At 45.0% G+C, this 23,539-nt stretch overlaps 1 protein-coding gene across 1 annotated transcript in view; it reads left to right on the top strand.

Moving 5' to 3' along the window:
- Positions 1–5,274: 5,274 nt before the first annotated feature.
- LOC111969520 (thrombospondin type-1 domain-containing protein 4) overlaps positions 5,275–23,539 on the top strand; it is a 147,820-nt gene continuing 129,555 nt past the window's right edge. Inside the window, exons 1-3 of the mRNA XM_070445470.1 lie at positions 5,275–5,357; positions 5,623–5,725; positions 6,740–6,876. Of these exons, the coding sequence (XP_070301571.1) occupies positions 5,689–5,725; positions 6,740–6,876 (174 nt within the window). The 5' untranslated portion in view covers positions 5,275–5,357; positions 5,623–5,688. The remainder of the gene's footprint in view (positions 5,358–5,622; positions 5,726–6,739; positions 6,877–23,539) is intronic.

Below are 23,539 nucleotides of genomic sequence, written 5' to 3' on the forward strand. Positions count from 1 at the left end.
CCCTGGGCTGGGAGGCTGGGTTAGGGTTAGACCTATGCTGGGGGGCTGGGTTAGGGTTAGCCCTGGGCTGGGGGGCTGGGTTAGAGTTAGCCCTGGGCTGGGGGCTGGGTTAGGGTTAGACCTGGGCTGGGGGACTGGGTTAGGGTTAGCCCTGGGCTGGGAGCTGGGTTAGGGTTAGACCTGGGCTGGGAGGCTGGGTTAGGGTTAGACCTATGCTGGGGGGTGGGTTAGGGTTAGCTCTGGGCTGGGGGACTGGGTTAGGGTTAGAGTTAGGGTTAGCCCTGGGGGGGAGGCTGGGTTAGGGTTAGACTGGGTTGGGGGCTGGGGCTGGTGATAGCCTGGGCTGTAGCTGTGAGATGGGGGTTGTTGTAGAGCGGACGGTAGGGATTTGGCCTGTGGCCTCCGTGCCTGGTGGCTGACGGGCTGGGGTCGAGAGCGGGGAGCGTCTCTGTCTGTGGGAGCGGCCAGCCCTGTCTCTGTCCCAGACGTCTGGCCTGTGTCTGTCTGGAGAGACACAACATAAGGCATCCTCCATAGCCATACTTCCTGGAATGATGGGACTGTCACACACACACACACACACACACACACACACACACACACACACACACACACACACACACACACACACACACACACACACCACACACACACACACACACACAGGTAAAGACAATTGTCTGTGTATAATAGCCTCCACTTACGGCACTTGTTTACGTTCAAAATGTGTTGACTGGACTATCAAAGACTGTCAAAATGTCAAAGACACACATCACAAGTGCAAATTACTTCTGAGAAGCAGATGGATATTAATGTCAGCAAGCAACCGCGAGCGGAGAGCGCTTTTGTCTGGAGGCTTGGATTCCTACGTCAACAACCCCCATTACTCAACTGTCAGCTCTATTTATTTAAAAGCTTTTTAACTCAAGCTCACAGGAAGGAGGCACAAACCCGCCAAGTACAAGCCAACCATTGATCCCATCCATAAAATAATAGCTTTACACTGGAGGGGAGTCCAATGGACCATGGGGTGAGGTGGACCACAGAGACACTTTTAGACTGGGCTGCTCAGCATGCAGGACATTAAACACAGGTCAGACTGAAAGACAGACAGGCCCTGTCTGTATGGTGTGATAGATACTGTACCTGCGTCCAGCATGGGCCTCTCTGTCTCTCTGCTGGTCCCTCAGCTCGCCTCGGCGGGCAAGCTGGTGTTGCTGTTGGAGGGTGGGGGTCTCCAGAGTTGGTGCGTGCAGCGGGACAGTGGGTCTTAGGGCAGACACTACATGGCCTAGGTTCTGGTTAGGGTGCTGGGGGTGGTGGCCACCTGGCCTGGAGGGGTATGCAGCTGCACCCATGGAGGGGGTGTAGGAGGGTAGGCAGGGTCGGTTCTGTTCCTGAACCCCTCCCCCACAGGAGCGGGAGCAGGAGGACCAAGGCCCCAGGAGCCCAGGAGCCTAGGCCCCCACCCTGCACTCCTTCAGCCTCCTGCTGCTGGGGCTCTGCCCTTTGAGGAACCTGCAGGAACATCCTGAGTTAAAGCCCTACATCACCCACAGCACGGATAACATGAAACAGACACCACTTGAGAGCAGAGTAGAGAAGCAAAAGAATACATCATTACATTAGAGGGCTTCCCAGAAATCATTCTCATGAAAGACTTGAAGCCAATGAGACAATGTCATGTCATCAACAACGGTTTTTCTCTCTCCTCGCTCTGTATGAGATGAGCTTCTGTTCATGTCAGATAAAGCCCAGATTTGTCTGATTAGAGGTTGTCTGCTACCTCCCATCCCCTACTGACTACCTGCATATCCCTCTGTTGACTCTAGCCCTCTGTGTAACGCTGCCAGAGATGTATTAGCGCATTACTGGCTATCACTGCCTCTCTGTCTCAGGACCCTGCGCCAGCCAACCCTGCCTGCGCCAGCCAGCTTTGCCGAGGAGCCGCAAAGAAGGAAATCCAACTCTTTAAGAGCCACTTTGTCTACATTCATCCTGTCCTCGTGTAGGCTTACACATGCACATGGTAAAGGCTCAGCCTCCCATTGGCGTTGAGAAAACTGTAAGAGAATACCCAAACGGTAGGGATAGTAGGGAGAGTTGGCAGATAGCTTTCCTTCTGTCAGTCACCGACATGGGGCTATTCAGAGATCACTCAGACCATGGCCCCCTCCTCGCTGCAGCCTTTGTAACTCTTCTCCACTGTCATCTCCAGGGTCAGCCATGGGTCAAACAGCTGGACTCCTGGAAACGCAGAGGGCCAACAGAGACAAACTCTCTCCCAGAGAGGAATGCCCTGTCAGACAGTTGTCTGTGATTGGATAGTTAGCCTGTCCATCAACACTCTCCACAAAGTACAGTTATAAATATTGGTCTATCATTCATTTGCTCTCTCTCTCTCTTTCCCTCTCTCTCTCTTCGCTTCTTCCTTCAATGACTAATTGCATGTTTACATGGGCCGGGATAGACTAGTGTTGTATTTAATGGCTTTGTGGTTGAACAATAGCATCGGCAGCAGACACTATAATCTTCCCTGTACAGTTGAAAGGAACTGGAGGGTGCTATTGGCTAGGGTTACGATCGGAAGACAGATCATGCCTTCTTTGGCAGTTCAGATTCCTGAGTCTGTGCCAACTGGCGTGAGATGATGATAAAGGCGAGTGATAAATTGATTCTCAGGCTGCAACACATGAGGGAGGTCTATCGCCCTGGGCTGGGATGTCAACGAGCCAACACACGTTAAAACACAGATATCGTGCCTCCACTCAGCACAACCCCCTCCTTCTCCCCTTCTCCCCTCTGCTGGCCCCAGCCACTCTACTGACCTTCCTGTGGTCTGTAGTGAGCTGGCAATCCAGGGGATTTGGCTTGACAGCAGCAGAAGCATGGAAACTCTGTGTGTGACAGATAGCATACTGAGCTATAACACATTAACAGTGGTTTTTACAGAGAAAAATTATTGTTATCTGAAATGGAGACAATTAAAACAAAACTATTAAATTGAGTCATGCATAATGCATGATCAGCAGCTGCAGTGTGATCAAACATGTTTATGATGAGTCTGTTCAGTGTACAGTACACCACATGATCAGACTGTAAGTGACAAGTGATATCTCACCTCAGAATCCAGATACAAAGTTCCCTCATATCTCCTAGATTTTGAGGGCACTAGTACTAAAAAAAAGGATATGTTGTACTTGCAGACATAATGACATTAATAACACAGCAATAAAGCAGTAATATCATATTTAACACAAAGCTTTCACCTCAACCACTGCAGTGTCAGGTCTGCTCTTTAGTGTCTCAGATTGTCTGAAGGTTCTGCCCAATTGACCATGTGTGTTGACCCTTGACCCTAACCCTGGTCATAATGAGTGCCCACCCACAGAAACAGAACTCCATTTTCAGATGGCTGGACTGCAGTGACACTTATCACTGTGCTCATAGTAAAAACCATCTGTGATGTATCTCTCAAAATAAACACACTTGGTATGATGAATGTGGGGGTATAAAGATCACTTAAACTTTAAACATAGACCTGTCTTTTTTGTTTGTCTCACCACTGGTGCAATTCCACTCCATGTGAGGTTTGGAAATTTCCATTGTTATAATAAATAATATTCACAATATCTATTTACTTTATTTGCACAATAGCCTAGAATTGTAATGTACCCAAAAACATGTAGGCTAGGACTATTAATTCAACTTATTTAAAACGTATTATGAGGCTGGGCTATTACAAATATAATTTAGTTATGGTAAACAAATCACAATTGCAGGCATGTATATATCTGTGCTATCAACAAACAGAAAGCTGCCTACACCCTGCGCAAACAGATCGACATTCTGTCAACCCCGACAGGGACGGGACAGGAGGCTCTCGTCTAGGCTGAGGGATTTTGATTTCAAGTGTGAGCGCGCAGTAGCGAGCCAAATTAATTACACTTTCAAAATTTGAAATCCTTAGCAATTAATGAGAACATAGCATGTAGGCTACCATTTGAATTTTCTTTGAAAGAAATTAGTCGACAAACAAAAACATTATACGCATAATTATTTGTAAATGACTAACATGTCAATCATTTCATCAATTGCATTAAATGTTTCCTAATGTATTATATGATTATGATTAGGCTATTATGATTAATTAGGCCTATATTATTACACTTTCATAAAACGTAAATCTCTACCTTGGATGATTGTGCTTGTGTTTGCTACCTTGTTGCTTTCTCCAGTGCAGAATTGCTGCTTCTCAATGGTAAATTGTGGCGCAGTTATCCTCATAATCCAAGCGCATCGCCAGAGTTCCATCCAGGTGTAAAAAAGTTACTTCCACCGAATCAATTAATCAATTTTAAAACCGCTCCAAATATCCAAACGTTCTGTAGACGTGCTGGTCACTGGTCAACATGACTTTATTCCATTCACTTTCTCTCTCTCTCTCTTTCTCTCTGGCGTCCTGAAACACAATTCTACTCAGAGAGAAGAAAACAACTTGTTGCGCCCCCTGCTGCCTCTCTCAGAGAGAGAGAGAGAGAGAGAGAGAGAGAGACGACAGACAGACATAAACTGAGTGTACAACCCTGCCTCAGTTTGTTGGGGCATGGACTCTACAAGCTGTTGAAGCGTTCCACAGGGATGCTGGCCCATGTTGCAGTTTTGACACAAACCGGTGCGCCTGGCACCTACTACCATATCCCATTCAAAGGAATTTCAATATTTTGTCTTGCCCATTCACCATTTGAATGGCACACATACATCATCCATGTCTCAATTGTCTCAAGCTTAAAAATCCTTCTTTACCTGTCTCCTTCCCTTCATCTACACTGACTACACTGACCAGGTGAATCCAGGTGACATCACCTGGATTCACCTGGTCAGTTTATGTAATGGAAATAGCAGGTGCCTAAATGTTTTGTACACTAAGTGTATATATTTTTCTAAACGCTTTATTAACTCATAAATCCTAGTTCCTAAGGTTTGTCAGACTTTCATCATCATCTATAAGATATGTTCTCCTCATCCGGTATAGTCTCTGAGACTCTTTCTCTCCTGGTGGCCACTACACCACTAACCCTAACCCAGCCCCCCAGCATAGGTCTAACCCTAACCTAGCCCCCCAGCCCAGGGCTAACCCTAACCCAGCCCCCCAGCCCAGGTCTAACCCTAATCCTAACCCACCCTGGTCCTCCTCACTCTACCAGCCCAGCCAGGGGCACCAACCTAGGCAGGAGCAGCAGCACTCATCCAGCCAGGCCTCAGCGGCTCAGCAACCCTTTGGACGGCCCTACAACCCACTGCCCACCTCCTCCTGTGTGGGAGAGCACAACCAGTACAAGATTTGCAACACCGATGTAAGAACGGTTCAGCCATCACTTATGATCATTTATGAATGAATCCCTCACTGTAACCCACAGCTAAATCAATCATGAAGGGTAAAACATGGAGGTTATTAAGGAAGATGAGGTCTGATAAGACATATATAGTGGAGATGTTGACTTTGCTAGGCACCGATTGTAAAGACTGGAATTTACCTTGGGGGAGAATGTGGCCATGTCTGGACTTAGTAGGCCGGGGGACACATATATTCACTCTCTATCTGTCTATATGTCTGTCCAGGCCTGTCCTCCAGCCAGTAGACACATCAGAGCGGTGCAGTGTTCTTCCTACAACAGCTATCCCTTCATGGGTCGACTGTACGAGTGGGAGCCTTTCAATGAAGGTATGGGTGGGTCTCGTCATGTTTTTCATATTACCTTGGTGTTGGACAATATTATCCAAGGTGTGAGGTGATGTAAGCACCACAGTATGTCACCTGTCTCGGCCATTTTGATGAATGTCCTGAGCTGCCAGATGTTGTTTAGCTGTTTGGAGATCTAGGTGTCTTAAGTATCTAAGCAACAGTCAAAACACCTCAAGGATAGACAATTACTTTTAGGATACTGATTAACATGTTATGTTTTTCTTCTCTCTGTTGGAGTGAATGGCATTTACTGCAGACGTATGACTAGATTAAAGCTCAAATAACTTCACTTTAGTTGATGAGGACAAGTCAAGTTTGCTTGATACCTATCTCAAACACATGAACATGCAATTACAACACTTTTAGCAATAGCTGTCCTTGTAAACCTCGTGAGCTAATGCACAAAACATCTGAGTGAAGTCCAAGTGCAGGTGGATTACAAACCTGACGTTACATTCACCCCACTGCCTGCCAACTCCCAGTGGTTTCCAGGCCTGGAGGGCATCTGCCTCCCTCCCACACAAGAGARACCACCCAGAGATCTGTGYTTCTWATTACCACTAATGGATCACCAGAGAGGAGKAAATAACCTGTTAACTTCCCTTGATCCCTTGGATTTATTAAGAATTTGGTTAGCTTTCCTTGAATCCCTCGTTGTTGCTTGACATTACCTTTCACCACACAGCATTACTGTAGAAGGAACACTGCAAACATTGATTTACTCATCACTTGTAATCACAGGATAATTGTGAGGACYTGCCAGGATTTAGTCCACTCCTCGCATCAGTTGCTAGATGGCAGCATGGCTCAATGGAAGAAAACAACTCTTTACTGCARTACATCACAATTCTAATGCAGCAGTCTACCCAGCTTGTCCACCTACATTGAACAATGTACATTTACAGCCCTGCCAGGCACCCTACCAGAGAGAGATAATGTTTTGTACTCATAAATCATATCAAATCATTRYTTTCTGTGTCTCCTCTGTCACAGTTTCAGGCGACCAGCGTTGTGAGCTCAACTGTCGTGCGATCGGTTTCCGCTTCTACGTGCGTCAGTCAGATAGGGTCATCGATGGGACGCCGTGCGGCCAGAACGAGACTTTCATCTGTGTGGCGGGGAGGTGTCAGGTAGGACACTTAACTCATTTACCAGTGGCCTGGCCAGGCCTGTGGACTCCTGCCAAACCACTCAGAATAGAACAGAACAGTGACAGGATGGATGGAATCAGAGGAAAGAAAAGCTAAGTTTAATTCATTGAGACGAAATGTTGACATCATTCCACACAAACTTTCAAACACGAAAAAACACGGCCCCAATAGAGTTCTCAAGATCAACTGCATCCAAACACAAGATACAGTATTTTTTATTAAAGACATTTAATCAATTATACATAACCAGCAGAGGGCAGCAGAGTATAACACTGTTATCTGTCCATAAGGAGTGAAACAGAGGTCAGGTTGGGTTGACTGGTTTCTGAGTCCAGGATCTGGGATCTCAATGAAGGATCATGATGGACATATTTGTWCCTTTYACTTGATTTTTTATATGCATRTCTYAAARACACCTGTGGCCAGAACTTGGAAAGACAACAGTCCCTGTGTAAACCTGTGCTATTGACTGACTGTGTCCAGTGTGCAGCTGGATARGTTTTACRTCTTATTTCATCAGGATTMAACTCTTAGASATGTTTTTCCAATATGATTTTAAGCCATAATTCTGAGTGAACCCTTTCCAAGTTGCGCTCTAGGAACTCGTGCTTGCCTCTGAGTCTCCCTTCAACCCAATTTGCTGCGCTCTCAACCACATTTCCCCCCCCATGCACTGTAATCCAGTGGAGATCTTTACTATATTAAGATTTAATCAAGATAAAGAGTCCCTCTGATCTCATATTAGCTTTGACTAATTTCTACTTTTAATACCAGTGAAATTGTGATTTATCACAGGGGCCAGTGTTCTCACCAGACCTCCAGCCCTCCAGCCGATAGATCTCTGGGCAGTGTGGTGACTAGCTGACCCCATGGAGGGAGTGGTCTGCTTTTATGTGGCCATGGTGGGATCTCACTCAGTATTCATGCAGCTGGTCTGTGGTCTGTGGGTGTGGTATGGACTGCAGTGTGCACTGTACTGTACTCTACTATACTGTACTGTACTGCGCTGTACTGGACTGGACTGTACTGAAGCTTATACTGCTGTGGTCTGTGGGTGTGGTATGAACTGCAGTGTGTACTGTACTCTACTCTATGTGTCTGGGTCCTTTTTGGCTCTCTGTCTCTAATACCCTGCAGTTGCCCAGTAGGTTTACTTGTGTATAACACGGTCCATCTCTGTCCAAGGCGGACCCTGGAACGTCAACACCACTTACCCAGAAAGCCTAGGCATTTCTGACAGTAACTTCGCCATCTGCTACACATTGTGAGCTAAACCAACCAGGGACCATTCTGTACTCTCTCTCTCTCACTACTAGGGAACGTATTGAGGCCTGATTTCTGTGTATAGTCACCTAGGGAATATATTCAGCAGGTCAGGGCACATCCCATAGTAGCAGTGAGATGCTGTCATAAATTATATTGAGGAGACCAAAGTAGACGGATGACATAGACACAGAAACATCTGCTTTTCCTGCCTTGGCCCTTTTTGCTTGCGTACAATAAAATCACATCTCCTGCTGTAGCTGTAACCAAAGGCTCTGTTTATTCTGCCCTCTGTGTGGAGCTGGAGTCAGTTTGCAGCAGGAATCTCTTTACTTTGTATGGTTAAACTTTGACTGTTATTTCGCAAGGTGTCTGCAGAGGCTTATGGCTGCATTCTCTTTGAGCTCAATCAGATTTAGCCTATAGATATGTTGCATAGCTCAGGTCTGTTTCTGCCTTGTCTGTTTCCTGTGGTCCTGCTCTACATGAAGCAGACCTGTCCTGCACTGTGTGCTGAACTCTGTGTTGCTGTGTTTTATAAGCACGGAGTGTGTGTGAGTGTGTATGTGTGTGTGTGCGGATGGGTGGGGGGGATTTCCGAGTGTGATGAGAGGTGGTGCTGGGGCATATAATGCAGGAGTATGTGTGTTTATTTATGTGTACCACACACACCAATAGATAAGTAGAGTTTCCCACTGCAGATCCTGGAGAGCTTGGCATCCTGCCCACTCATACCCCTATAGCTCTACAGTCATAAATACACACTGTAGACACAGACAGGTTTGACCTAAATTAGGTTCAGTGACAATCCCTGTATTATTGCAGTAGATAATTAGTTCTCAATGATTTACCTGGCTAAATACAGGTTGAATAAATAAATATTGATCCTCTACTCTTTCTATTAGTCGGGCTAAACACATGCGTTTTGTGTGGTGCATCCCGGATCAATATGATAAACAACCTAGCTCTCAATCTGACCTCTGACCTAAGGTGTCCCTGCATGCCTCTTGCTCATGTTCCTGACCCACTTTGATGATATATCAGTCAGACTTTATAGCTCAGTAAACACGGTGACATTTCCTTAGGGTCCATGTCTCAGAGCTCATACTGTTAGTCAGGCAGTGAGTTGAGTATCAGAATATTAGAGAATGTCAGAAAAACTGAACATCTTTCTTCAAAATGGCCCTAGATAGTTGAAAAAAGGATTTGGCAGATATCCAGTAGTCATAGGTTAAAAATGTCAGTAAGCCTGCTTGTATTGGTCCCTATTAAGTCCCTGTGCTTACTGTGAAACAGGCAGGCTGCAAGCTGAATGTAGGAGAGCTTAGTTGGCTAAACACTTGGTCTGTTCTGTGGTCTCTTTGTGCTCAGAGTCTTGCTTTGTATTAAGATTGGTCTTCCTACAGCTGTGATGCCTTGGCTCCAATGAGCCGCCTCAGGGCTGTGGAACTGGGTTATATGCAATGCACTCTTGGTTAAAAAGCTCAACATAACAGTGGAATTGCACTACACACTTGATTAGATAGCTCAACATAAACTGTGAAATGAATGACGTTGAATGACTCTTGGCATGTGGCCCACTGTGATCTCTTACGGCTCGTAAGAAAATTAACGGAATGGTGCCAGGTTTCATAGCAGCACTAGAACCATCTGGCATGAAGGTATTCTCAGAGCTAGAGAAACATCTATCTCTGTCAGTGAGAGAGTAGTAAACCATATTCTACTACTACAGTCCCTTTAGTTCAGTTGGTAGAGCATGGCGCTTGCAACGCCAGGACGGTGGGTTTGATTCCCGGGGCCACCCATACGTAACATTGTATGCACGCATGACTGTAAGTCACTTGGATAAAAGACTTTGCTAAATGGTATAGATGTATTACATACAGTGGGGTCCAAACTTACTGGCACCCCTGACTGGCAATGCACAAACAATACTAAAAAATATAAACAATATGATTATAGAGAGAAACTCAAAATACCAACATGAGAAATACTGTACTTTATTAATGTTTCAATATTTATTTTGAGTTTCTCTATAATTATATTGTTTATATTTTTTTAAGTATTGTTTGTGCATTGCCAGTCAGGAGTGGCAGTAATTTTGGAGCCCTCAGTACATTACTTTAGCAGACTMAGAACACTGCTAAGTTCTTCTCTCTACACAGGTGCTTTAGTTGATACTTTCATGCCTTAAATTCCACAGGGCTCACACACATCTCACTCAGATCCATGGGACACATCCTCAAATTCTTGTCTAATGGCTTTTTGTTGCTGGACACGGTATCCATATGCTACTGTCTACTCTGGTTGAGTTGATGTGGTATTTCTACAGTACAGTAGAGAAAATCTTACATAGGGTGTAGGYATATCTCTATAGGTATTGTAAAGTGACAAATGTGTTATTTGTGGTCTTTGACATAAGGAAGCAAAGAGTAAACAAAGAACAGAGAGAATGAGCTGGAAGCTGCTCTTTTGATCAATATTACTGCTAAAGATGGCTGCTGAAAAACTTTGTGGCTTCTTCTATGGCTTCTTCTATGGCTTCCTGTATTTTCCTTGAAACAGAAAAATTTGGTCGGAACTGTTTGAAATTGTTATGATCCTCAGCACATGTGCTACTGACTCTACCTACCAAGAAATGCGTTATTTCAGGTGCTGTTTCTCCCCTCTGTATAACACAAAGAGGAAAAGCCTGTCCTCTGTAGAGGACTGTTACATATTCCTACATATATTATAGTCAGGATATCTCTACTTGTTAACAGATTTATGTCTTCATAAAGAGCCTTCATCATGAGAGTGAGTACAACAGTATTAGTGTAGTGTGCACTGTAAACTGTGTTTGACCGATGCATAGAGGCTAAACGAGGCCTCTTTAGGATACCCCTTTGTCTCTTAACAGTGGAAAGACTGAGCCCTACCTATGAATCATGAGCTTAATGTGAAGGCTTGGACCTTGTCACTGAATACYGTGCGCCTCATACACGATCCAGGTTTTACGCTGAAAGAAGGAAAACCCAGATTTGAGCCATAGAAAACGTTGAATGTGGTTACACATTTCAGATGGATGCTAAAATAAAGCTGCTTTTATGGCTGGAATTCCATTGAGCTGCTCTTTCTCTTTATATGACAAGGATAGGCACTTGAGAGGGTGTGTGTATTTTTAAATGGCAACTTTTCTGCTGGCGGGTGATGGTGGGGCTGAAGATAGGGTGAAATATATCCGGGCTGGAGAGTTGTATTATTCCATGTCAGTATCTGGAGGGTGTGTTCTGAGTGCTCTGTGGATAATTAGGAGATAAAACTTTTACCACGTCCACCGTAACAGTAACTTAATGTAAAATTACCTCTTAAAGGCTGAAAATAGTGTGGTTTCAGCATGTAGGCTAACACAGGTCCCTGTTCTGACAGGGTAAAACCATAGACTCCTACTACTGTAATTCAGCGGTCTCTTCCCCAGAGCCTTGTCTTGGCTGTCGAAGTTAGCTCTGCTGATCCAGGTCCTCCACTGGTGTCTTTGCCAGTGCTCTGTCTCTGTTCCATATCTCACTTTCATTATGTGTGTGAGGCCAGATTGTGTGTCTGTGTGAGTCTATGGGTCCACCCTGCCCTGGGTCCTGGGTCCTGGGTCAGGAGCTTGGCTGCCTGGCTGCCTGGCCGTTGCAGTGGCTCCCTCTCCTCTCCACCCCAGTGCTGCTGTGGCTGGCCTGCATCCCTCTGCATCCCTCTCTGCCAGGCTCACCCTAACACAGCCAAGCCTCCCCTCGCTCCCTGCAAAAACTCCTCCGCCGACCAACAGACAGCTGCATCTGTTTTAGGTATTCCCCGGGCGGGGAGCGACTGACTTGTTAAAATGGGGATGAGAGGTTCTGAAATACGGCCGGCATAGACTGGTGGAGAGATCACAACCCTGTCTCTCTCACGACAGGCCCCAGCTGCAGGCCCCAGCATGTTATCCAACATTTTCTGGGTATAAAGAGGCACTTTAGTCAAAAGAGCCTGGTATTACATTGACATTTTAGTAATTTAGCAGATGCTTTAATCCAGTTAGTGCATTCAGCTTAAGATAGCTAGGTGGGACAACCACATCTCAGTCATAGTAACTACATATTAACATGGATTAGGACCTGCGCCACTTCCTGTGTGAGGTAGGGTTGTACTCTACTGATGTTTTAGAGCATGAACCTGCAGGTGCTAGTCACTGCTTTGATGTTTGCAGAGAATGACACAGTGTTGTCCAGGGTCATGCCAAGGTTCTTTGCACTCTGGGAGGGGGACACCGTGGCATTGCCAACCGTGATGGAGCGGGCTGGCCTTCCCCGGGAGGAAGAGCAGCTCTGTCTTGTTTAGGTTGAGCTTGAGGGGGTGGGCTGACATCCAAGCCAAGATATCTGCCAGGCACGTAGAGATGCGTGTCTCCACCTGGGTGTCAGAAGTGGGGAAGGAGAAAGGTCGTTGAGTGTCATCCGCATAGCAATGATAGGAGAGACCATGTCAGAATATGACAGAGTCAAGTGACTTGATGTACAGAGAGAAGAGGAAGGGGTCTAGAACCGAGCCCTGGGGGACACCAGTATTTAATTTTTATTTTTATTTATTTCACCTTTATTTAACCAGGTAGGCTAGTTGAGAACAAGTTCTCATTTACAACTGCGACCTGGCCAAGAATAAAGCAAAGCAGTTCGACACATACAGCAACACAGAGTTACACATGGAATAAACAAACATACAGTCAATAATACAGTAGAAAAAAATCTATATACAGTGTGTGCAAATTAGGTAAGATAAGGGAGGTAAGGCAATAAATAGGCCATGGTGGCGAAGTAATTACAATATACCAATTAAACACTGGAGTGATTGATGTGCAGAAGATAAATGTGCAAGTAGAGATATTGGGGTGCAAAGGAGCAAGATAAATAAATAAATACAGTATGGGGATGAGGTAGTTGGATGGGCTATATTACAGATGGGCTATGTACAGGTGCAGTGATCTGTGAGCTGCTCTGACAGCTGGTGCTTAAAGCTAGTGAGGGAGATATGAGTCTCCAGCTTCAGTGATTTTTACAGTTCGTTCCAGTCATTGGCAGCAGAGAACTGGAAGGAAAGGCGGCCAAAGGAGGAATTGGCTTTGGGGGATGACTAGTGAGATATACCTGATGGAGCGCGAGCTACGGGTGGGTGCTGCTATGGTGACCAGTGAGCTGAGATAAGGCGGGGCTTTACCTAGCAGAGACTTGTAGATGACCAGGAGCTAGTGGGTTTGGCGACGAGTATGACGCGAGGGCCAGCCAACGAGAGCGTACAGGTGGGTAGTATATGGGGGGCTTTGGTGACAAAACGGATGGCACTGTGATAGACTGCATCCAATTTGTTGAGTTGAGTGTTGGAGGCTATTTTGTAAATGACATCGCCGAAATCGAGGATCGGTAGGATGGTCAGTTTTACGAGGGTATGTTTGGCAGCATGAGTGAAGGATGCTTTGTTGCGAAATAGGAAGCTGATTCTAGATTTAATTTTGGATTGGAGATACTTAATGTGAGTCTGGTAGGACAGTTTACAGTCTAACCAGACACCTAGGTATTTTTAGTTGTCCACATATTCTAAGTCAGAACCATCCAGAGTAGTGATGCTGGATGGGTGGGGAGGTGCGGGCAGCTATCGGTTGAAGAGCATGCATTTAGTTTTACTTGCATTTAAGAGCAGTTGGAGGCAACGGAAAGAGAGTTGTATGGCATTGAAGCTTGTCTGGAGGTTAGTTAACACAGTGTCCAAAGAAGGGCCAGAAGTATACAGAATGGTGTCGTCTGCGTAGAGGTGGATCAGAGAATCACCAGCAGCAAGAGCGACATCATTGAGGTATACAGAGAAGAGAGTCGGCCAGAGAATTGAACCCTGTGGCACCCACATAGACTGACAGAGGTCCAGACAACAGGTCCTCCAATTTGACACACTGAACTCTATCAGAGAAGTATTTGGTGAACCATGCGAGGCAGTCATTTGAGAAACCAAGGCTGTTTAATCTGCCGATAAGAATACGGTGATTGACAGAGTAGAAAACCTTGGCCAGGTCGATGAAGACTGCTGCACAGTTAATGTCTCTTATTGATGGCGGATATGATATTGTTTAGGACCTTGAGCGTGGCTGAGGTGCACCCATGACCAGCTCTGAAACCAGATTGCATAGCGGAGAAGGTACGGTGGGATTCGAAATGGTCGGTGATCTGTTTGTTAACTTGGCTTTCGAAGACCTTAGAAAGGCAGGGTAGGATAGATATAGGTCTGTAGCAGTTTGGGTCTAGAGTGTTTCCCCCTTTGAAGATGGGGATGACCATGTCAGCTTTCCAATCTTTGGGAATCTCAGACGATACGAAAGAGAGGTTGGACAGGCTAGTAATAGGGGTTGCAACAATTTCGGCAGATAATTTTAGAAAGAGGGTCCAGATTGTCTAGCCCAGCTGATTTGTAGGGGTCCAGATTTTGCCGCTCTTTCAGAACATCAGCTATCTGGATTTGGGTGAAGGAGAAATGGGGAATGCTTGGGCGAGTTGCTGTGAGGGGTGCCGGGCAGTTGACCGGGGTAGGGGTAGCCAGGTGGAAAGCATGGCCAGCCTTAGAAAAATGCTTATTGAAATTCTCAATTATAGTGGATTTATCGGTGGTGACAATGTTTCCTAGCTTCACTGCAGTGGGCAGCTGGGAGGAGGTGCTCTTATTCTCCATGGACTTTACAGTGTCCCAGAACATTTTTTAGTATGTGCTACAGGATGCAAATTTCTGTTTGAAAAAGCTAGCCTTAGCTTTCGTAACTGCCTGTGTATATTGGCTCCTAACTTCCCTGAAAAGTTGCATATCACGGGGGCTATTCGATGCTAATGCAGTACGTCACAGAATGTTGTTGTGCTGGTCAAGGGGAGTCAGGTCTGGAGTGAACCAAGGGCTATATCTGTTCCTGGTTCTAAATTCTTTGACTGAAGCATGCTTATTTAAGATGGTGAGGAAGGCACTTTTAACTTCTCTAGGATATGTGGGACGCTAACGTCCCACTTGGCCAAAAGCCAGTAAAAATGCAGAGCGCCAAATTCAAATATATTACGATAAAAATCAAACTTTCATGAAATCACACATGAAAGACACGAAATTAAAGCTACACTTGTTGTGAATCCAGCCAACATGTCTGATTTCAAAAAGGATTTACGGCGAAAGCACACCAAACGATTATGTTAGGTCAGTACATAGCCACAGAAAAACACAGCCATTTTTCCAGCCAAAGAGAGGAGTAACAAAAAGCAGAAATAGAGATAAAATTTATCACTAACCTTTGATTATCTTCATCAGATGACACTCATAGGACTTCGTGTTACACAATACATGTATGTTTTGTTCGGTAAAGTTCCTATTTATATCCAAAAATCTGAGTTTAGGCGGGACGCTACTGTCTCACTTAGCAAAAAGCCAGAGAAAATGCAGAGCGCCAAATTCAAATTAATTATTATGAAAATTACTATAAAAATATAACTTTCATTAAATCACACATGAAAGATACCAAATTAAAGCTACACTGGTTGTGAATCCAGCCAACATCTCAGAATTCAAATAGGCTTTTCGGTGAAAGCAAACAATGCTATTATCTGAGGATAGCACAATAGTAAACAAAGACAGAGAAGCATATTTCAACCCTGCAGGCGCGACACAAAACGCAGAAATAAAAATATAATTCATGCCTTACCTTTGACGAGTTTCTGTTGTTGGCACTCCAATATGTCCCATAAACATCACAAATGGTCCTTTTGTTCGATTAATTCCGTCGATATATATCCAAAATGTCCATTTATTTGGCGCGTTTGATCCAGAAAAACACCGGTTTCAACTTGCTCAAACGTGACTACAAAATATCTCAAAGGTTACCTGTAAACTTTGCCAAAAAATGTCAAACTACTTTTGTAATACAACTTTAGGTATTTTTTAACGTTAATAATCGATAACATTGAAGACGGGATGATCTGTGTTCAATACAGGATTAAAACCAATTATAGCTAGCTTTCTGGTCACGCTCTTCTATCTAACAGGACACTTCATGTGACTCTCGTTCAAGATGGCCGTACTTCTTCATTACACAAAGGAATAACCTCAACCAATTTCTCAAGACTGTTGACATCCAGTGGAAGCGGTAGGAACTGCAAGCAGGTCCCTTAGAAATCTGGTTTCCCAATGAAAATACATTGAAAAGAGAGTGACCTCAAAAAAACGTATCTGAATGGTTTGTCCTCTGGGTTTCGCCTGCTAAATAAGTTCTGTTATAGTCACAGACATGATTCAAACCGTTTTAGAAACTTTTCTATCCAAATCTACTAACAATATGCATATCCTATCTTCTGGGGATGAGTAGCTGGCAGTTGAATTTTGGTATGCTTTTCATCCAAACGTGAAAATGCTGCCCCCTATCCCCGGCCAGGTTGATTAGAAAGGCCTGCTTGCTGAAGTGTTTTACGGAGCGTTTGACAGTGATGAGGGGTGGTCGTTTGACCGCAGACCCATTACGGATGCAGGCAATGACGCATTTATCACTGAGATCTTCATTGAAAGCAGCAGAGGTGTATTTGGAGGGCAGGTTGGTTAGGATGATATCTATGAGGGTGCCCGTGTTTACGGATTTGGGGTTGTATCTGGTAGGTTCATTGATAATTTGTGTGAGATTGAGGGCATCAAGCTTAGATTGTAGGATGGCCGGGGTGTTAAGCATGTTCCAGTTTAGTTCACCTAGCAGCACGAGCTCTGAAGATAGATGGGGGGCAATCAATTCACATATGGTGTCCAGGGCACAGCTGGGGGCAGAGGGTGGTCTATAGCAAGCGGCAACGGTGAGAGACTTGTTTCTGGAAAGGTGGATTTTTAAAAGTAGAAGATCGAATTGTTTGGGTACAGACCTGGATAGTAAGACAGAACTCTGCAGGCTATCTCTGCAGTAGATTGCATCTCCGCCCGTTTTGGCAGTTCTATCTTGACAGAAAATGTTATAGTTGGGGATGGAAATTTCAGGGGTTTTGGTGGTCTTCCTAAGCCAGAATTCAGACACGGCTAAGACATCCGGGTTGGCAGAGTGTGCTAAAGCAGTGAATAAAACAAACTTAGGGAGGAGGCTTCTAATGTTAACATGCATGAAACCAAGGCTTTTACGGTTAAGGAAGTCAACAAATGAGAGCACCTGGGGAGCAGGTCCTGCAGGTCCTGGATTAACCTCTACATCACCAGAGGAACAGAGGAGGAGTAGGATAAGGGTACGGCTAAGAACTGGTCGTCTAGTACGTTTGAAACAGAGAGTAAAAGGAGCAGGTTTCTGGGCAAGATAGAATAGATTCAAGGCATAATGTACAGACAAAGGTATGGTAGGATGAGAGTACAGTGGAGGTAAACCTAGGCATTGAGTGATGATGAGAGATATTGTCTCCAGAAACATTTAAACCAGGTGATGTCAACGCATATGTGGGAGGTGGAACTAAATGGTTGGTTAAGGCATATTGAGCAGGGCTAGAGGCTCTACAGTGAAATAAAACAATAATCACTAACCAGAACAGTAATGGACAAGGCATATTGACATTATCGAGAGACATGCGTAGCTGAGTGATTATAAGGGTCCAGTGAATGGTTGGGCTGGCTGGAGACCCGGCGATTCAGACAGCTAGCAGGCCGGGGCTAGAAAGCTAGCAGAATGGCCTTAGAGGGACGTCACGATGGAGGAAAGTCTGTTTTAGACTCCTCGTGCGGTTCCGTCGATAGACCAGTTGTGATGGATTAGTAGGGTTCTGTGTAGCAGAGGGGTCCAGTCCAATTGGCAAATGGATCTATTCAGCTAACAGTCCAATATGCTCTAGACAGCTAGCGGGCCGCAGCTAGCAGATGGGCATTCAGGGGACGTCGCGACGGAGGGACCTGTTGGAAAAAAGCCCTCGGGCAGATTACGTCGGTAGTCCAGTCGTGATGGATAAGCAGGGCTTTGTGTAGTAAAAGGGGCCCAGGCCGATTGGCAAAATAGGAATAGTGGCACGAGAAATTGGCCGATGGACCTATTAGCTAACAGTCCGATATGCTCTAGACAGCTAGCGGGCCGCGTCTAGCAGGCTAGCAGATGGGCATTCAGGGGACTTCGCGAAGTAGGAGCCAGTTGAGTAACCCCCTCGAGCAGATTACATCGGTAGTCCAGTCGTGAAGAATCGGCGGGGTTCCGTACCCCATACCGGCAGTAAAAGGAGTCCATGCCAGTTGGCAAAATAGGTATTGTAGCCCAGGAGTGGCTGATGGATCTCTTCAGCTAGCTGGGAGATGGGCCTAGCATGGGCTAGCTCCAGGCTAATTGGTGCTTGCTTTGGGACAGAGACGTTAGCCAGGAGTAGTCACTCGGATTGCAGCTAGCTAGCTGCGATGATCCAGGTGAGAAGGTTCAGAGCTTGCAGTAGGAATCCAGGGATATGGAGAGAAAATAGGTCCGGTATGATCTGGTTTGAATCGCGTTGTACAAACTAGCGAGAGCTCTCCGAGCTAAAGGTAGCTGATTACCGCTAGCAGTGGTTAGCTGACTACTAGCTAGTAGCTAGTTAGCTGGCTAGCTTCTGTTGGGGGATTCCGATTCAGAGGTAAAGAAAAATACTTTAGAAAAAAAGCAGATCCACACCACATTGGGTGAGGCGGGTAGCAGGAGAGTTTTTTAAAGTTGAGGTTTAGAAGAATATTTTTAAAAGATATGTGAAGAAAAATATATTAAAAGATATATACATGGGACACGACAAGACGAAGGACAAAGACGTCTGACTGCTACCCCATCTTGGAAGAGGAAGTGAGAATACGTGGTGCAGACATAGATTCTCTCCACGTCACCTMGTAGGAACGACCTGCCAGGTAGGATGCAATCCAAGAGTATGCAGAGCCTGAAATGCCCAYCCCTGAGAGGGTGGAGAGGAGGATATGATGGTTCACGGCGTTGAAGGCAGTGGATAGATCTAGGAGAATGAGAACAGAGGAGAGAGAGTCAGCTTTGGCAGTGCGGAGAGCCTTTGTGACACAGAGAAGAGCAGTCTCGGTTGAGTGACCCGTCTTGAAGCCTGACTGGTTAGGGTCAAGAAGATTGTTCTGAGAGAGCGAGAGAGATGGTCAAAGACCGCACGCTCAAGTGTTTTGGAAAGAAAAGAAAGAAGGGATACCGGTCTGGAGTTTTTTACGTCAGAGGAGTCGAGTGTTGGTTTCTTTAGGATGGGAGCGACTCTGGCCATTTTGAAGTCAGAGGGGATGCAGCCAGTTGTCAGGGATGAATTGATGATGGAAGTGAGGAATGGGAGAAGGCCTCCAGAGATGGTCTGGAGAGGGAAGGAGGGGATCGGTTCGAGCGGGCAGGTTGTCAGGCGGCCAGACCTTACTAGTCGCAGGATTTCATCAGGAGAGAGGGAGTAGAAAGAGGTCAAGGCGTAGGGTAGTTATGTGTGGTACCAGTGGACTCAATAGGCTAAGAGAATGAGGAGCTGATTTTGTCAACCTGGAGGTGGTGGAGGATTAAGGAGGGAGGAGAAGGTGGAAAAGAGTTTCGTAGGGTCAGAGGCAGAAGCTTGAAATTTAGAATGATAGAAAGTGGCTTTAGCAGTGGATACAGAGGAAGAGAAGGTAGAAAGGAGGGAGTGAAAGGACGATAGGTCCCCGGAAATTGAGTTTTCCTCCATTTTTGCTCAGCTGCCCGCAGCCCTGTTCTATAAGCTAGAAATGAGTCACGGAGCAGGAGGGTAGGACCGAGCCGGCCGGGAGGAGAGGGGACAGTGCGAGTGATAGGATGTGGAAAGGGAGGAGAGTAGGGTCAAATATGCAGAATCAGGAGACAGGAGGGAGAAGGATTTAGCTGAAGGGAGAGATGATAGAATAGAAGAGTAGAGAATAGTGGGAGCGAGAGAGTGAAGATTGCAAGGGCACATTACCATTTTGGGTAAGGGCTGAGTGGCTAGGGTTGGAGGAGTGGGAGACAGAAAAGGAAACAAAGTAGTGATCAGGGACCTGGAGGGGGGTTGCAGTGAGGTTAGTAGGTGAACTAGTAAAGATGAGGTCAAGCGTATTGCCTGCCTTGTGAGTGGGAGGCGACTGGGAAAAGGTAAGGTCAAAGAGGCAAGGAGAGGAAAAGAAAGTTGCAAAGAAATTAATCGAAAGGCAGACATCAGGAGGTTGAAGTCCCCAGGTACAAAGAGCGGTGAACCATCCTCAGAAAATGAGCTTATCAAGGTGTGGTTGATAGATGACTACAATGTTGAGCTTGAGTAGAGAAGTGACAGTGACAGCATGGAATTCAAATGAGGAGATGAACAGGTGAGAGAGAAAATCTCCACTTAGGAGAAATTAGTAGTCCTGTGCCACCACCGCGATGACCAGATGCTCTATGAGAGAAAACGTAGTCCGATGAAGAGAGAGCAGCTGGAGTGGCAGTGTTCTCTGGTGTGATCCAAGTCTCCGTCAGGGCCAAAAAGTCAAGGGACTGAAGGGCAGCATAGGCAGAGATGAACTTGGCGTTCTTGACCGCAGATCAGCAGTTCCAAACGGTGCCAGAGACCAGGAATTCCACACGTGTTGTGCGCGCAGGATACACTAAATTAGAAGGGTTGCAGCGAAGGGGTGTGGAACGTCTGTAAAGCCTACAGGGAGAGGAGCGAACAGGTATAGAAAACACACACATAGTGGCAAGAGCAAAAGGAGATAATCTGAAAATAACTAGGTAATATACTCAACTGAGCCTAGTGGTGTGGATCCTTCCTCTCTTTCCTTTCTCAAATAACTCGGCAGAACAACTCCGCAAAATCGTCTTTGTTTCGGTGACGACCTTAGTTTTGCAACGAGACCGCCTCTGACACGCTACTTAGAGCTGCCACTGAGAGCTGCCGCTGAGAAAACTTTGGAGACTGAAGTACTGATTGCCAATTGCATATTTATTTATTATGGATCCCCATTCTCTTCCTGGGGTGCAGCAAAATTAAGGCAGTTTATACAATTTTAAAAACATTACAATACATTCACAGATTTCACAACACACTGTGTGCCCTCAGCCCCCTACTCCACAACTACCACATACCTACAGGGGTATGCATGGGTGTCCGAGCTCTGTGCCAGTAGTTTAGACAGACAGCTCGGTGCATTCAACATGTCAATACCTCTCAGAAATAAAAGTAGTGATGAAGTCAATCTCTCCTCCACTTTCAGCCAGGAGAGATTGACATGCATAATATTAATATTAGCTCTCTGTGTACATCCAAGGGCCAGCCGTGCTGCCCTGTTCAGAGCCAATTGCAATTGCAAAGTCCTTTTTTTGCGGGACCTGACCACACGACTAAACAGTAGTCAAGGTGCGACAAAAATAGACCTGCCTTGTTGATAGTGTTGTTAAGAAGGCAGAGCATTGCTTTATTATAGACAGACTTCTCCCCATCTTAGCTACCACTGCATCAATGTGTTTTGACCATGACAGTTTACAATCTAGAGTTACTCCAAGCAGTTTAGTCATCTCAACTTCAATTTCCACATGATTTATTACAAGATTTAGTTGAGGTTTAGGATTTGTTCCTAATACAATGCTTTTAGTTTTAGAAATATTTAGGGCTAACTTATTCCTTGCCACCCACTCTGAAACCAACTGCAGCTCTTTGTTGAGTGTTGCAGTCATTTCAGTCACTGTAGTAGCTGACATGTATACATAGACACTGGCTTTACTCAGTCAGTGGCATGTCGTTAGTAAAAATTGAAAAAAGCAAGGGGCCTAAACAGCTACCCTGGGGAATTCCTGATTCTAACTGGATTATATTTGAGATGCTTCCATTAAAGAACACCCACTGTGTTCTGTTAGACAAGTAGCTCTTTATCCACATTATAGCAGGGGGTGTAAAGCCATAACACATACGTTTTTCCAGCAGCAGACTATGATCGATCATGTCAAAAGCTGCACTGAAGTCTAACAAGACAGCCCCACAATCATTTTATCATCAATTTCTCTCAGCCAATCATCAGTCATTTGTGTAAGTGCTGTCCTTGTTGAGTGTCCTTCCCTATAAGCATGCTGAAATTCTGTTGTCAATTTGTTTACTGTGAAATAGTATTGTATCTGGTCAAACACAATTTTTTCCGGAAGTTTACTAAAGGTTGGTAACAAGCTGATTGGTCGGCTATTTGAGCCAGTATAGGGTGATTTACTATTCTTGGGTAGCGGAATGACTTTAGCTTCCCTCCAGGCCTGAGGGCACACGCTCTCTAGTAGGCTTAAATTGAAGATGTTGCAAATAGGAGTGCCAATATTGTCTGCTATTATCCTTAGTAATTTTCCATCCAGATTGTTAGACCCCGGTGGCTTGTCATTGTTGATAGACAACAATAATTTTTTTACCTTTTCCACACTGACTTTATGGAATTCAAAAGTACAATTCTTGTCTTTCATAATTTGGTCTGATATACTTGCATGTGTAGTGTCAGCGTTTGTTGCTGGCATGTCATCGCTAAGTTTGCTTATCTTGCCAATGAAAAAGTCATTAAAGTAGTTTGCAATATCAGTGGGCTTTGTGATGAATGAGCCATCTAATTCAATGAATGAAGGAGCCGAGTTGGCTTTTTTTCCCACAATGTCATTTAAGGTGCCCCAAAGCTTTTTATTATCATTCTTTATATAATTGATCTTTGTTTCATAGTGTATTATTTTTTTTTTTTTGTCACATGACTTCTTAATTTGCAGTACGTTTGCCAATCAGTTGGGCTGCCATACCTTTTGCCTCATTCCTCTCAACCATACCATTTTTCAATTCCTCATCAATCCAATGGGATTTAACAGTTTTTACAGTAATTTTCTTAATGTGTACATGCTTATTAGTAACTGGAGTAAGTAGTTTCATAAATGCGTCAAGTGGAGTGTCTGGTTGCTCCTCATTACACACCACAGACCAGCAAATATTCTTTACATCATCAATATATGAATCACAACAAAACTTCTTGTATGACCTCTTATACACTATATTAGGCCCAGCCTTTGGAACTTTGGTTTTCCTAGATATTGCTATTACAGTTGAAGTCGGAAGTTTACATACACCTTAGCCAAATACATTTAAACTTAGTTTTTCACAATCAGAATTATAGTAGAGAGAGTGATTTATTTCAGCTTTTATTTCTTTCATCACCATTCCCAGAGTCAGAAGTTTTCATACACTCAATTAGTATTTGGTAGCATTGCCTTTAAATTGTTTAACTTGGGTCAAATGTTTCAGGTAGCCTTCCACAAGCTTCTCTCAATAAGTTGGGGGAATTTTGTCCCATTCCTCCTGACAGAGCTGGTGTAACTGAGTCAGGTTTGTAGGCCTCCTTGCTCGTACACGCTTTTTCAGTTCTG

Source organism: Salvelinus sp. IW2-2015, linkage group LG10, assembly GCF_002910315.2.
Source record: "Salvelinus sp. IW2-2015 linkage group LG10, ASM291031v2, whole genome shotgun sequence".
Taxonomy (NCBI): domain Eukaryota; kingdom Metazoa; phylum Chordata; class Actinopteri; order Salmoniformes; family Salmonidae; genus Salvelinus; species Salvelinus sp. IW2-2015.